The sequence below is a fragment of the Boleophthalmus pectinirostris genome, unplaced genomic scaffold (assembly GCF_026225935.1).
Source record: "Boleophthalmus pectinirostris isolate CB_2022bp ecotype Guang Dong unplaced genomic scaffold, ASM2622593v1 HiC_scaffold_18, whole genome shotgun sequence".
In the NCBI taxonomy this organism is placed as follows: domain Eukaryota; kingdom Metazoa; phylum Chordata; class Actinopteri; order Gobiiformes; family Gobiidae; genus Boleophthalmus; species Boleophthalmus pectinirostris.
This window is the reverse complement of record NW_026571133.1, coordinates 19,870,247-19,883,677: the sequence shown is the minus strand read 5'-3', so window position 1 is coordinate 19,883,677 and position 13,431 is coordinate 19,870,247. Positions and strand designations below refer to the sequence as shown.

At 38.3% G+C, this 13,431-nt stretch overlaps 3 protein-coding genes and 1 long non-coding RNA gene across 4 annotated transcripts in view; 2 read left to right on the top strand and 2 right to left on the bottom strand.

Moving 5' to 3' along the window:
• The window catches only part of LOC110161521 (protein phosphatase 1, regulatory subunit 12A), a 5,312-nt gene extending 5,257 nt beyond the window's left edge, over positions 1-55 (bottom strand). Inside the window, exon 1 of the mRNA XM_055154087.1 lies at positions 39-55. Coding sequence (XP_055010062.1) covers positions 39-55 — 17 coding nt within the window. The remainder of the gene's footprint in view (positions 1-38) is intronic.
• On the bottom strand, positions 1-2,239 carry ppp1r12a (protein phosphatase 1, regulatory subunit 12A). The gene is made up of 2 exons (XM_055153939.1): positions 1,864-2,239; positions 1-110 (listed from the first exon to the last, which is right to left on the bottom strand). Exons 1-2 carry the CDS (start codon positions 2,098-2,100, stop codon positions 99-101), a joined length of 249 nt encoding a protein of 82 aa, XP_055009914.1. The 5' UTR covers positions 2,101-2,239; the 3' UTR covers positions 1-98.
• Positions 2,240-2,247: 8 nt separating this feature from the next.
• On the top strand, positions 2,248-6,034 carry LOC129408972 (uncharacterized). The gene is made up of 3 exons (XR_008632209.1): positions 2,248-2,387; positions 2,593-2,773; positions 4,087-6,034. It is a non-coding gene; the product is annotated as an uncharacterized LOC129408972 (long non-coding RNA).
• A 2,373-nt stretch (positions 6,035-8,407) lies between these two features.
• rps16 (ribosomal protein S16) lies at positions 8,408-10,762 on the top strand. The gene is made up of 6 exons (XM_020926466.2): positions 8,408-8,500; positions 8,590-8,641; positions 8,989-9,090; positions 9,296-9,392; positions 9,465-9,512; positions 10,574-10,762. The coding sequence occupies exons 2-6, from the start codon at positions 8,594-8,596 to the stop codon at positions 10,717-10,719; spliced, it is 441 nt and encodes a 146-aa protein (XP_020782125.1). The 5' UTR covers positions 8,408-8,500; positions 8,590-8,593; the 3' UTR covers positions 10,720-10,762.
• Positions 10,763-13,431: the final 2,669 nt, after the last annotated feature.

The following is a 13,431-nucleotide window of genomic DNA, read 5'->3' as shown; positions in this document are numbered from 1 at the left end:
AAACACAGTTTGGATGAACTTGTGGCAGGGGAATCAACAGTTGTGCACTGGTCATCCACACTGGTCGGCAATTTCACGGATCAATCAATTCAGGAGGATCAACTGAAGAACTGAAAAAAATGCAATTTACAACAAGTTTGAAGCTTCATGTAGCTAGATCAGGAATACTATGGAGAGTTGCTCCAGCTCATTACTACATTTAAAAATAATTAATTCCATATTTCCTACAGAGCTTAACAGTGCTTCATAAAGGTATCTTCACATTTTGCAGCAATCATTTTCAAATGAAAAGCACTGTAAAATATAGCACTGACTTAATTGACTTTATACATATGCAGTATGTGCAGCTGGGGATGTTAATAGTTTTAACCCTGTGATGACAATAAATAATGCTTGAAGCGAAACTTGAAACTGCATCTGTACAACAGTGGGCTAGAAATGATTAATATGCAAGTTTACAAGACCAGACATGTTGCCATGAGTAAAGAGGTGACATAATATTTTAAGCTATTTCCTATCACGGTGCCTTTTCTAATCAATGTAAGAATGATGTGATTTACTGTCATGAAATTAAAACTTACAGTGCCGTTTAAACTAAATGCATATGCATAGATCTCTGTAGCTGATGGCACAAAAAAGCTGAAATCTCACAAATTAAACTGCATCTTTAACATGCTATCTCAGCGACAAGATCAACAGCCAAAAAAATTACTAGGTTTAGGTGGATATCTAGCCAAGTATTATCTAGGTATCCACCTAAACTGTATTGTATTATCAAGACACACGACTCTTGATAATACAATTTAGAAGACAGATCGAGGATATATTTTATTATGTATTAGCCGCATACGCATGGTATTTTATTTGAGGGTAGTATACTTAGTATAGAACAAGAACAGTTTTGTGTGATGAACTATGTTGTATTTATGCTCATGGGATACAAATAAAGGGCAGGCACAGCTAGCTAGCATTCTGCGAAAACCGAGATTTCAGTCAGATTATGACATTTATTGCGCCAGTTTGTCAAAACAACGAATACAACAAATATAAGGACGGTGTGGATAAATATATTGGCTGACAAATATCTGTAAAAATACGTCGCGCTACTCTAAAATGCTAGCTCCTTTTAGCTTAGCTTGTTCGCTACATTAGCTTACTATGCAGGTAGCCAACACGAAAGAACGATTCAGTACGTTTTTATTGGCGACAGCCCGTCTCATGAACTACCAATAGATTCAAATACAATAGTCCTACATATTGTGGTAAGTGAAAAGGCATCAAAAGCATTACAAGAAACTAGGTGACGGTAGGATTTATCAACACAACTTCCAAGTCGATAGCCCGATTGTAGCCATGGTTGTGGAAAATATTTGGGTCTCGAGAATGAACTAACTAAAAGAGATATATTGTTGGCATTTTCTCTCAAATACGCGAAAGCAGAGTTGATCAAAAACAACAGTCTTTTGTGTATTTGAAATCTTGATCTAACAATAATTTACAACACAACAAGACAACAAACCAGCAGTACATAAACTGTTCCTAGCTGTGGCTATGGAACAGGCTAGCTAGTTTGTACTGAGCAATGAAGTGTACAGGGAGGCAAACATTTTAGTTTGTGGCTTTGTCCTCGTTTTACCAATAACTACATGCAGGTGACCACTGGACATACGTCAGGTTAAGGTTCCCATCATCAGGTGGGGAGTGTTGGGGATCGTCTTGAAATGGACGACTTTGGTCAGTAGGTAAACAACAGGAGGAGAATGGCTTCCATTTGACAGGTGTTCCAGGACAAGCAGACATTTGTGCTGTGTAGCACTGTCGTTGTAACGAGTGTTTGTACATCCAGTGAAGTTAACCACAAACCTGGTGGAGAGCTGTGAGGCCGTCTACATTGGCGTAGTTGATGTCAGCGCCCCGGTCCAGCAGACGGAGCACCTCCTCGGTATCGCCGCTTGAGCAGGCGGCCAGAAACACGGCGCCATCATCGAACTTCACCTTCGTCTTCTTCTTTTTCAAAACAGGAGGCTCCAAATCCGTCTCCGAGCCTAACCATCGCTTCAACTGCTCGTTCCTCTTCTGCTTGGCGTCCGCCATCTTCATCCCCCTCCTGTCTCGGGGTTCTTATCTTTCTCCGAGAGAGGATATACTTTATAGTGCCACTATCCCACAGCGCACTGGGGCGTGGGAAGGGAGGGCAGGCGAGGAGGGGGTATCGCAGCGAGCGAAAGGCAGAGGGCGTCTGGATAGTTGTTTCAAAGTCTCGCGAGAACTGCATCTCAGCAGCTGCAGTATAACGTCATCATCAGCAGATTATGAGGCGAGAGTGAGCAGGGTAATCCTTACACACCATGAGCACCAAATAAGACATGGGCTCTTGAAAATATTACGTAAGTAACTTAAGGGTAGTTTACACACATAACCAGTCCACATCTTAGTATGGCTTCTTCAGCTATTGATATTGGCCTATAGGCCTATATATATTTTCACCTTATTGCCTACTCGCATTATTCACACATAATTTCAAATTAATTATGTAATGCTAAAAAACACTACTATATGAGTAACAACGCAAGATTATGTTCTCCATTTTAGTTTCTCAGAAGCCTGCCTTCTGAAGTGTTGACACCTTGATCACATCAGAGAGGACCGAGATAATGGTTTCCTGTGGGCTCCATCAACCGAAGACTATTGGTGTTGGTGGTACTATGCTCCTCTCCAGTTCAAGCCCCATACAAGAGCACTATCTGGAAGACAAAAACAGCAATTAATGAAGGTAAAGAAGATATGAGATTACTTATTTATCAATATTTATTATCATTTACTAATATTGATGATGATTTCGGTGCCTTGAATCTTTGTAATGTTGTAATGTGATGGCACTATAAGTGCAGAAATTGGCCTGTCGTGGCATATTCTTTTTTAATTTTTTTTTTTACCAAAATGAAACAAACAAAACACTATCTATCACAATCACTCAGTCAACTCAAATATTCCCACCTATCTCCTATATACTACAAGACATTTTTGGAATTATTCAAAGAAATTTAACAACTATGGAGAAATTGAGAGAAATCATATTCATACAAGGGGAAATGCAAATGATCCCATAAAGGTCAACATGGAAGGAAATATGTCAGCACAACCATTTCTATTACACACAATATAAAAAGCTATCAGTGGTGCCACTAATTAATGATGCGTGAAGACAAAAGGGCAGTGGTCTTTCTGGGGGGACTGGTAATTTGTGAGTTTGTGAGGTGATCTAGTATTATGTAGGCAACAGCTGAGAGTTAGACACTGGACAGAAATAGGCTAGCCACTTTTACTTCATCAGGAGCACTGCAGCTAGAGCACCACTTACTTGATTGTCCTCTGTCTGTGCCAAACCCAATAACAATGGGTGCTTGATTGAGCTAACCGAATTAAAAGGTTAGGAACATTATCTCGGGTATGTCTATATGGGCAGTGACACAGTGTAAGCAGCAGACCTATGGGATGTTGAAGTAATGACAGCCCAATAAGACAAGAGTGTTTGAGCGACCTTGTTTCCTCAAGAAAGATGGCTAATAATAGGACATATCTGGAACTGTGCTGGGGTCTGTAATGGGTTAGAGCTAAATGCCACTATTATGAATATAAAAAGCTGTGGGAAAAATTATTGTCAGTACTTTATAACAAAATTAATGAATTTTATTGTGTTTTTATTATTTTTATTACAAGGTGCCAAATCTACCTGACCCATATAAGTTGTTTTTAGCAATAAAATTGTAACATTGGCATAGAGATTTTGAGTTCTATTCAGATAAACATGTTTCACTAAAACAAAACTTGGGCAAGGTAGAAATGTCCTGTTGCATTGAGCTCTAACCTCTTCCTCATTTTTACCCTATAATACTTCAAACTATTCAATAAGTTCCTCTTAGACATACTCTCAAAACTATAAAGCTATACTGTTTACAGAAGGGAGAGTTTATCATATCGATACTTTGATTTCAGCTAAATTAAGTAATCAGTTTTTCTTAGATATGCAAGATGACTTTGGCCGCAGTCTGTTTCTCTGTTCACTGCTGGGTTTCTCCTCTGCAGAGAAAACATCAGAGGGGAAGGAGAAAGTCCACGACATCATCTCTTCAGACCTTTTATGGAGCTCTCCAGTGGAGGGCTCAAAGCACTGGCCCACTTTCCCATCGGAGCTTCCCACCAGCGCAGTCTTCACTCCCATAGAGAACAGAATAACACATAGGGTTAATGCATTACATACCAAAGCTCACAAAGTAATCATAGGTACTTACAGCAGTAAACAGATTAAGTGGTAATACTGACGAGCAAATTCATGCTATCTTTGAATACAACAATATAACAAAAAATACAAATACAAGTTTTTCCAACATTGTTGAAAAACAGTACCCTGAAAATTACTTAAAATAAAGTGGCAAAACTGTATTCAAATATTTAATATTACTTTAATGCAAATCAGCTACTACAATTAGTGCTCCCTTATTAAAAAAATGTCTAAAAATATACACATTAAATAAAAATAGAAGTATTTTTCAGTAATGGCTATATTAGATATGACAGCACACTATAAATTAAGGGAGAGTAAGGACTATTTAATAGGTGCATGCAGGCACATGCAGGCCGCAAAGAGAATCAGAGCAGCAGTAGTAATCAGTAGTAATAATTATTTCATGATTACCAGATTTTGTCATAGGACAAAAAAAGGGTTGGAGCTCAGTGTTTCAAATATAAACACATTGGGAAAAGAAAAAACTGGAGATGGTGGTACAGAGGGTGGTAGAGTGAGTGGATAGTAGTTCAAAACCAGGCCTGAGACAGAAGAAGCGCAGAGGCGGGTGATGTAGCACATTGTGTGGGTGAGCAGAGCACATGCAGAGGAGTGAGATTGATGGAGGGGAAGTACCAGCAACAGTACAGACAAATGGCTAGTGAAAGGTTTTTGATATTTTGTATAGCCAAATCAGCTTCACAAATACAATTACAGTAAGGGCTTTTATCAAATTTATAGCTAAAGTAAGTCTTGGCCTTCTATATTGTAAAATGTATAGTTCTAGTGGAAATGAAAAAATGCATTTCAAAAGCACAAAACATCAGTTCTGTTTTGTATGTTATATAAACTCTAACTTTGTCCTTAATATTCTGGATAAAAAGACAATGTATATGTTGCATAATTGAGGTCATGGAGTATTATCCAGAGGCCCCTTCAAGGCCTAATGGGAGTTGACAAAGCATGGGACAGCTGCAGGGATTGTTGCTATGTGGCAAATGCCTGCTGAAATAGCCAAATTAATGGAAGGGCTCATGTCCAGTGCAGGGTTCAATATCAAGCTACATTTGAGAACAACCAGATTTATTACTGTAACTTCAAACATCAATATTTACCGCTGCCATGTAACACAGACACACAAAATGGATTTAGCATGTATTTTTCTTTGAATATCACCACTGAAAATTTTGCAAAGCATTTTATCAAACTTTAAAATACTGCATTATTTTCAACAATCAAATTGTATTTTTTTCCTTTTGGCTATTTCTTTTCATAGGTTGTCACACACCTCCATATAACCATGAATCTGGTAATTCACAAACCTCAATAAATCTCCCACCTCTGTCTAAACAAAAGCACTAGCCAATTTGGGCCCTCTATTCCCTAATATACCAAAATATGTGACATAAACTGCACGTGTTAGTATGATTCCTGTATCTTAAAATGCTCCCTAACAGAACTTCAATGCCTTCAACATGGTAACCACTTAGCCTCTTGTCTTGTTACTCACATCAATTGCTGACAAATGCATATAGCGTAAATAATAATTCACTGATGCTAAAATAATGCTTGTAGATGGTCGTTATTGAATCGCAATATTTTTTCCGTGTCCCAATAACAGACAATATTACATTATCAATATGACAGAAATGTGGTAAAATATGTCAAATGTATTAGTTGAGGTTTAAGGATCAGATAAATGTGAAATGGCTGTAACTTTACCAATAAAAATACAAAAATATCACTTTACACCCTTATTTGGAAATTTACAACATAATTTTTTTCCCATTTTCTTTTTTAATTAGCTCTTTTTGCAGCATTTTATATCATAAATTATATTCTCATATAACCAAACCTTCAATACATCATTCACATATACAATATAATAGCTATTTGTAATCTGCTCATCTCTACTCTCTAATCGTTCAAGTGTAATAAAAACTATCGTATAATATTTACTTTATGCCTCAAAATATATGTGATCTGTTTTATATTAGGCCTGTATAGGCTATATCAAATGTCTGATTAGTAATATAAACAACTACCTAGAACTTGTTGCTTCTTCAGATAGGCACTATAAAAGATTACAAGATAAAAAGAAGGTATTTATGGCTTCATCCTTAGGGATATAAAAGGTAAGATCTGCTGCCTTGAATGATAGGTCTCTTGTCTTGGGAGATTCATCGCTATTTCTCAGAGAAGACACTTTTTCTGCTTCACAAGCTCAAAGAGTTTTCCCCTTTACCATGACGACCACACTTGTGTATACCTCACAAAACCTGTTAAACGCCTACTGGGCTTAACAGATCTTCTTTTTGCTGCTCGGGGAAACTTCAATTACCCGCAACACTTTTTCAACCAGTGCAAGGCCTATTATGGTCAAATGAGACACTGCAGCCGGCCCGGGAACAGCATCTCCTCCCCTGTAAATCTGAAAGCGTTGTCTCATGCTCAGAGTGCTGTGACAAGACAAGGTCGAGGGGTCATGCCTCCAGGTGATGTGTTTCCATAGAACTGTGGAAAGGAAATGTACATATATGGTCCGGTCTTTATTTATTACCAACTGTTTAACTAGAGGACTACAGGCTCTCCCTGTTCTGTGAGCACTGCAGCTCTCCCCCATAACAAGTCCTCTGGCTATGTTACATCAAGGAGACCATATCTTACCATTACAAGTGTATGCAAACAGAATGACGTAGGATAACAATTGGCAAGATTATATAAAAAAGTCTAAATAATATCATGATTACTTAACTAAAGGGTTCTGCATACTATAAAATAATTTTTGTGGTGTCATAAAAGTTTGGAGCAGAAAAATCTAAAGCAGAGAGTAACCTGGAAGGATTTTGGCAGCAATAACACAATCCATTTTAATTATGTTCATTCTATAATGCATCCATTATGTATAGTATCTCTTGGCCCCAAGTTTGACGTATGTGAACACTAAGGCAGGGCATACGGAGTGCAAGACTCATGCATGTAATGGAGCAGGCAGGCCTAATTTGTCAATTTTAGTATTGTATAGTCAGTAGTCTAAACACTGATCTATTTGCATTCCCCATGCTTAAAGGTGCAGTATGTAACTTTACTGGTGGAAAACCTGCCACATGTTTCTTTTCCCATGGAGATAGCAATAGAGGCAAAGCCATAATGTCTCCATGGAGAAAAACTGATGGTAGATCCCCTACCAAAAATGTTACATAGTGCACCTTTAAGTAGGTTGTTATTTCCCCATTCTCAAGCAAAATACATAACTTATCAGAAAAAGGGGGTATAATTTTTTGTTACAATGACATTAAACAGTCATGAGATATGACTCCATGAGGTTGATTTACCGACCCCTTGTGGCTAATGATTAAACTATGAGCAAATGCATGCCATGAACCACAAGAAAGTGTAAGTGTAAAACTGTATAAGAAGCCTATGTAGTAAGAGTTGTGACTCACCCTGGCTGTGTTAATTCTGATGACAATGAGACCACATGTTTACCTCCAACTTCATTCCTCCTGACTGTAAAATAAGCCAGATGCCTGTTCATCCAAGCTGACAGTATAAACACTATTTTAACTGCCCTAACCTAAATGTCAAGAAGGTAGGCATCGCAGGAAACATTTTACATCACCGAATACAGATTACTATCTTCTTTAATCCTACAATACACGGCCTGTACATTTATAATTTCATGCCGCATTTGGCCCTCATAGTTTGCATTACATGAATAAAATAGGAATAGGGGATATACAACGTGTGACCATGGCGTGTGACTCATCTTAAATAGCACAAGGGGGCGACATTTAGCTAATGTCTACAAAAAAATCAAGAACCGAACGCATAAATGACATGGATTTCTTACCACGCCACAATAGCCATATATATCCATGATGGCATGTCTACCATCCATTAAATTAAACATGTACAGTGTAGTTTGCTTATTACTAAAGCCCATTCGTGATACAATTAGCTACCTTTACTTTATATAGTAAAAGATAAAGCACTTTTACTTTTAGAATATTACAATTACCAATGATAATAATTTTCCAATTTACATTACCACTAAATTAAACCACAAACATGTACTCTGTAAAATGGTGGTTGTTGGATGAAAAAATGTCGTAAATGCACCGGAAAGTGTATGTATCTGTCGTAAACCAGCCCCTGATGTGCAGCGCGTGAAACCCCATCGATCTCTCCGTACGGCAGCCCGAGCTGAAGACGGTATGCTCCCAGTTTGATCACGAATAAACCTTAAAAAAAAGTCGTATCTTTACGTTTATATGTTAAGTACTGTGCCCTGTTTGTTTCAGAAACATGCCGGCTAAAGGTCCCTTACAGTCTGTCCAGGTTTTTGGACGTAAAGTAAGTAAATCTCCATAAGGATTTACACGTGTGGTGCTACTGCTATGGCTACTGCTATCTGGCCTTGCGGTAGCGTACGAGCTTTCCGCTTTTATTTTAGTTGTAATACAACAGTATCGTTCGTTAATATTAAAGATTTTGTTCCGTGGTGTATTCTGGTTGGCATTACCCTGTATGAAATGGATAATTGACAAATTCGCGTCTCAAAGCGGTTTACCGGTTTGGTTTTGGAATGGCATGCTATGCATACATCTTGCATCTGACTGACAATCATGTACAATTATGTAGATTTTTTTTCCCTTCATATCTGACCTTGTCTTCTTCTGGCTTAAAACGTTTCTTTGTAGAAAACCGCCACAGCAGTCGCCCACTGCAAAAGGGGAAATGGTCTGATCAAGGTAAACGGCAGACCTCTTGAGATGGTGGAGCCTGCCACCCTCCAGTACAAGGTACGTCTTATAAAATCTCTTCTGTGGGTACTCGCAGTGTAACTCTGACACTCTATAATTCTATTAAACCTAACCATTACTCAATCCATCCCCATAAGAAGCTGTCTTTATAAATGTCATTTATTTTCATGCCTTACTGATGCATCAAATAATTTAGACAATGTTTTTCGATGTTGCCCAACATACAATTTTTCCCTCTGTACAGCTTCTTGAGCCTGTGCTGTTGCTTGGCAAGGAGCGTTTTGCTGGTGTGGACATTAGAGTCAGAGTCAAGGGTGGTGGACATGTTGCTCAAATCTATGGTTTGTAAACTTTCTACACTCCAACCTGATTTTACCTGCACAGGATGTTAATTTGTTCATTTTCATTTGCAGCTATTCGTCAGGCAATCTCCAAAGCCCTGGTCGCATACTACCAGAAGTGTAAGTATTAATATGCTAAAATACACTGTGTTTTTGTCTGTCATCTGTAAATGTTGCTGTAAAATATCACTTACAGATCAGCCCATAGACTGTATAAAAGAAGCCGTTCAAATGAGGCTCGTGATGCTAATTGTTAGAGGAGCGACTCTGGAGCCAGCCTCTGTATTATGAATAGGATTTTTTGATGGACAAAATGGCAAAAAAAAAAATTCAGGATATAGAGTAGGTTAATACAAACATTTTAAGACCTCAATGATAAGGCTCACTGCAGCAGTTAGAGGGGCGACAAGAGCCTAATGTAAGTCAATTCGAGCCATGGTCAGAAGGAGCTGGAAGAGCCTCCTGGCGAACTTCCTATTTGGCATGTGGCAGCTAGTGTGTTAGCTATGACCACTCATATATGGTCTGGTTCAGCCTTATGATCACTTAAAATGACTAAATCTAATGGGTACATTAACATTTCAAATGAGTACATCCTGTTTCTGTGTTGGGCATTAAAAGCTGAGGTAGTTTATGTTAAAACCTTATTAAAAGGCCCAGTTTATGGCATTTTCTGGTCTGTTATGTTTTTCTCATCAAAAATGTACCCAGTGTTTCATTCACACACATTTAACACACAAACCTTGCATATTTAGGCTCAAATAGAAAACACTTTGACCTTGTGTTGTCATGTAGTAGTACATGAAGTGCTCCAGTGTTTTAAACTCCATACACCTTCACTAGAATTATTGGGATAATTTTAGCCCAGGAATTGCCCATCTCTGCTGAACACCAGATTAAAGGTAGCAGTAAACCTAAACTACCACTTCATGGTGTTTTGAACTTTGAAGATGTAGACAGACTAATAATGCAGTATTACTCAAACATGTGAATGAAACAAAACACAATTCTGGGAATGTTTTTCAAAGTTTTGAAACCTTTTTAAATGCAGATTTTTATCTTCAGTTTATTGTGATGGATCAACAAGGCCAATTTGACATTTTCCACATTTCCTGTCCATAGTCTTGGAAATGGCTTTGAGTTAAAATGATTAATGTGGTCTTGTTTTAATATTTCGGCAGATGTGGATGAAGCCTCTAAGAAGGAGATTAAAGACATCCTGATCCAGTACGACAGGACTTTGTTGGTGGCCGATCCTCGTCGCTGCGAGTCCAAGAAGTTCGGTGGACCTGGAGCTCGTGCTCGCTACCAGAAGTCCTACCGTTAAATGCTCTGTACATTTTCATAATAAATTGGGTAATCAAATATCACTCTCATTTGTCTGATTCAGTCTGTTTGGAATTTTCTTTTCTCATAGCACTTGTCATGTTTAATGGCAGCAAATTATACTTGGTGGGTATATTTTCAATATTTTAAGCCTTTACTGTGATCTTACTTGGCCCATTGATGTCCAGAGTTTGCCTTGTTTTATGCACTGCATTGGAACATGTTTGTTAGAATAGCAGATATAAAACTATTAAAATTAACTATTTGAATTAGTAAATGTAATTTTTATGTGTGGTTGGAAAAAAATAGGCTATTGTGACAGGAGTTTCATCTTGGTTCATTCCTGCAGGCAGAATTTGCTGAACCGTTTACTTTTAGCTACCTCCCCGCTCAGATGGTGGAAACCGACAATATATGCATAAATTACTCCACACTAGATGGTGCTGTTGGGCAACTTTTATAGGATCCAGCATTTTACGTGTTAGGCTTCCCACATGGAAAGTGCACTACGCAACTTTTCAGGTAGAGGGTCCACTACTTAATCTCCATGTAGATGTTACTACTTAAATGCCCCACTGTATTCCATAAATTATGCCTATCTTATGTTAAGTAAATTACATGTATTTTTTTGTTGTTTTATTGCGAAATACATTAAAAACATTCTCAGTCAGCATACTTGCCACTCCGTAGATCTCACCTGTAACTTGGGCTTGTGGTACCACTTGCTAGTTTCTTGGAAATGGATGCATTAAATGCTGCTGTAGAAAATTCTAGGCAAAACAAAGATGTCTCTGCAGCTGGTGGATCCTCCACCAGTTAAGTTATAGTGTAAGCTTTAAGTCTATGCCATGGATCTATAGTTCTATGGTCTATTGAGTTCCTTGAGTTGAAAAACTTTTTTTAGAAAATATATAAACTAAACTAATAAGCCTACATTTTAGAACATGGTAGAGATCTCAAGTTTAAACTACATGGGTAGCAGTTGGATATTTTGCTGTTTGCAGAGGACATTGGAAAAGCTAAAGGAGGCCTGAAACCTTTACAATTTGATGACTAACTAGCTAAGTAATTTTGTAAAAAATAAATATTATAAATAAATATTTTTTTAAAAGGTTTAGGATTTGTTCTTTTATAGGAGCTAGCACCTGCCTTTCCTCTGTTAACACCTCATGCACCAGTGCAGGTCTCACACCGACACCATCACACTAACGGAGAGGTGTTAACCCAGGATGCATTTTGTCATCACTTGCACTTCACCCCCCATGCGTTTGTGCTGCTACCATATGCTGCTATACAGACACATACTCATGCAACCACTGAACTATATCAGTGCACCAAGTCTTCACTTATGTGTCCTTATAGTAAAAACGTGAATCAACACATTTATTGACCGCAGCTCTCCTACTTGCAAAGACTTAGCATCTCCTTGCTTGAAACAAAGTCTTATTGACCAGAATGAGTAAACAACAATTGGCTGAAGGGGGCGGGATTTGAGGAGACAGAAGCAAATGCTGCCTTTAAATTAAGAGGAAATGTCATTTGGCCAAGTGACAGACTGTTGTTCATTTCCTGGAGAGCAATGAATCAAAAATAGCTTTTAAATCAGTAAGTGGATGTAATTAGTTTCATCACAGACTACTTTTCTACACATATGTTGTGCATGTACACATATTACACACATATTTCACACATACATTTTTACATGTAGTTGTAAATTTATACATCTTTTTCAATTTGCATTCTGCATTCAGCAAGCAATTTTTTTTCCCCAGGCATCTACATCATTTGATATGTATGCATTTATAGGATTTGATGTGTGAGACGTACTCCTAGCCTATGTCTGTAAAACAATGCAGTGTCATATTTCTTATTGTACCATCATACTTGACTAGAAATATTTTTACTCTAAGTTTTAGCAACAAAAGAAAGTGGCTGCAAATGAGCAGCACCTACACACTTTCACAAGCATTGCAGTGGATTAGCCTTAACACTGATGACAGCTATTAAGTCAAGTCTTTTTGTTTACTGCTCAAACCTCCAGCGCTCCCAGGCCCCCTTTACCAATGCAGTCTCCTTCAATACTGCAAAGCTGAGGGGGAAGTATGGAGCTGATGATGGATATATCTCATCTGTTTGGCCTTGCATAGACACACTGTGTTCTCCTCTCATCTTGTTTTTAGTTTGAAAGGAGCCAGAAAAGGGCTCTGTTACTGACCCATTTATTAGTCACGCTCCCCCTGGCCAGCATTGACTCATTCTCAGTGCATTTAACCTCTGAGACATAAATCTGAAAAGTCTTGTAAAACTCAACCAGCTAAAATGAATGTCTTGTTTTAAAATGCTTTCTTAATTTTTGTATATAGGTAGTGGGACGCAAGTTGGTAGCAGCATCAAGATTCTGTGGGTATCCCGAGAGAACTTGCCTGTCACACCTAAGCCAAATCCTGGGTCATAGGCTAGCCAACACATCCTTCAACCTTTGACCTCCAGCTATGGTTCCTTTTCCAACCTGCAGCAGACCAGCACTGATGGGGCTCCCCTAGGTCAGCATGCCAGCCCAAGATCTATTTTAGTAAAAACACACTGGTCAGAGCAGGGCAGATCATTGGGGTTGATGGTGCACGAGGTGAGATTTCAGCCAGCTTTGAAGTAGAGGTTATCTTTCATCCTTGCCACGTTTGTTATTGTTTTTTTATTGCCATCTTTAAAAAAC

Excerpts from the sequence above, each read along its gene's own strand:
- rps16 (XM_020926466.2), top strand. The coding sequence starts at position 8,594 with ATGCCGGCTAAAGGTCCCTTACAGTCTGTCCAGGTTTTTGGACGTAAA. Across the intron at positions 8,642-8,988 it reads TCCAGGTTTTTGGACGTAAA|AAAACCGCCACAGCAGTCGC; the intron begins GTAAGTAAATCT and ends GTTTCTTTGTAG. Across the intron at positions 9,393-9,464 it reads ACATGTTGCTCAAATCTATG|CTATTCGTCAGGCAATCTCC; the intron begins GTTTGTAAACTT and ends TTTCATTTGCAG.
- ppp1r12a (XM_055153939.1), bottom strand. The coding sequence starts at position 2,100 with ATGAAGATGGCGGACGCCAAGCAGAAGAGGAACGAGCAGTTGAAGCGA.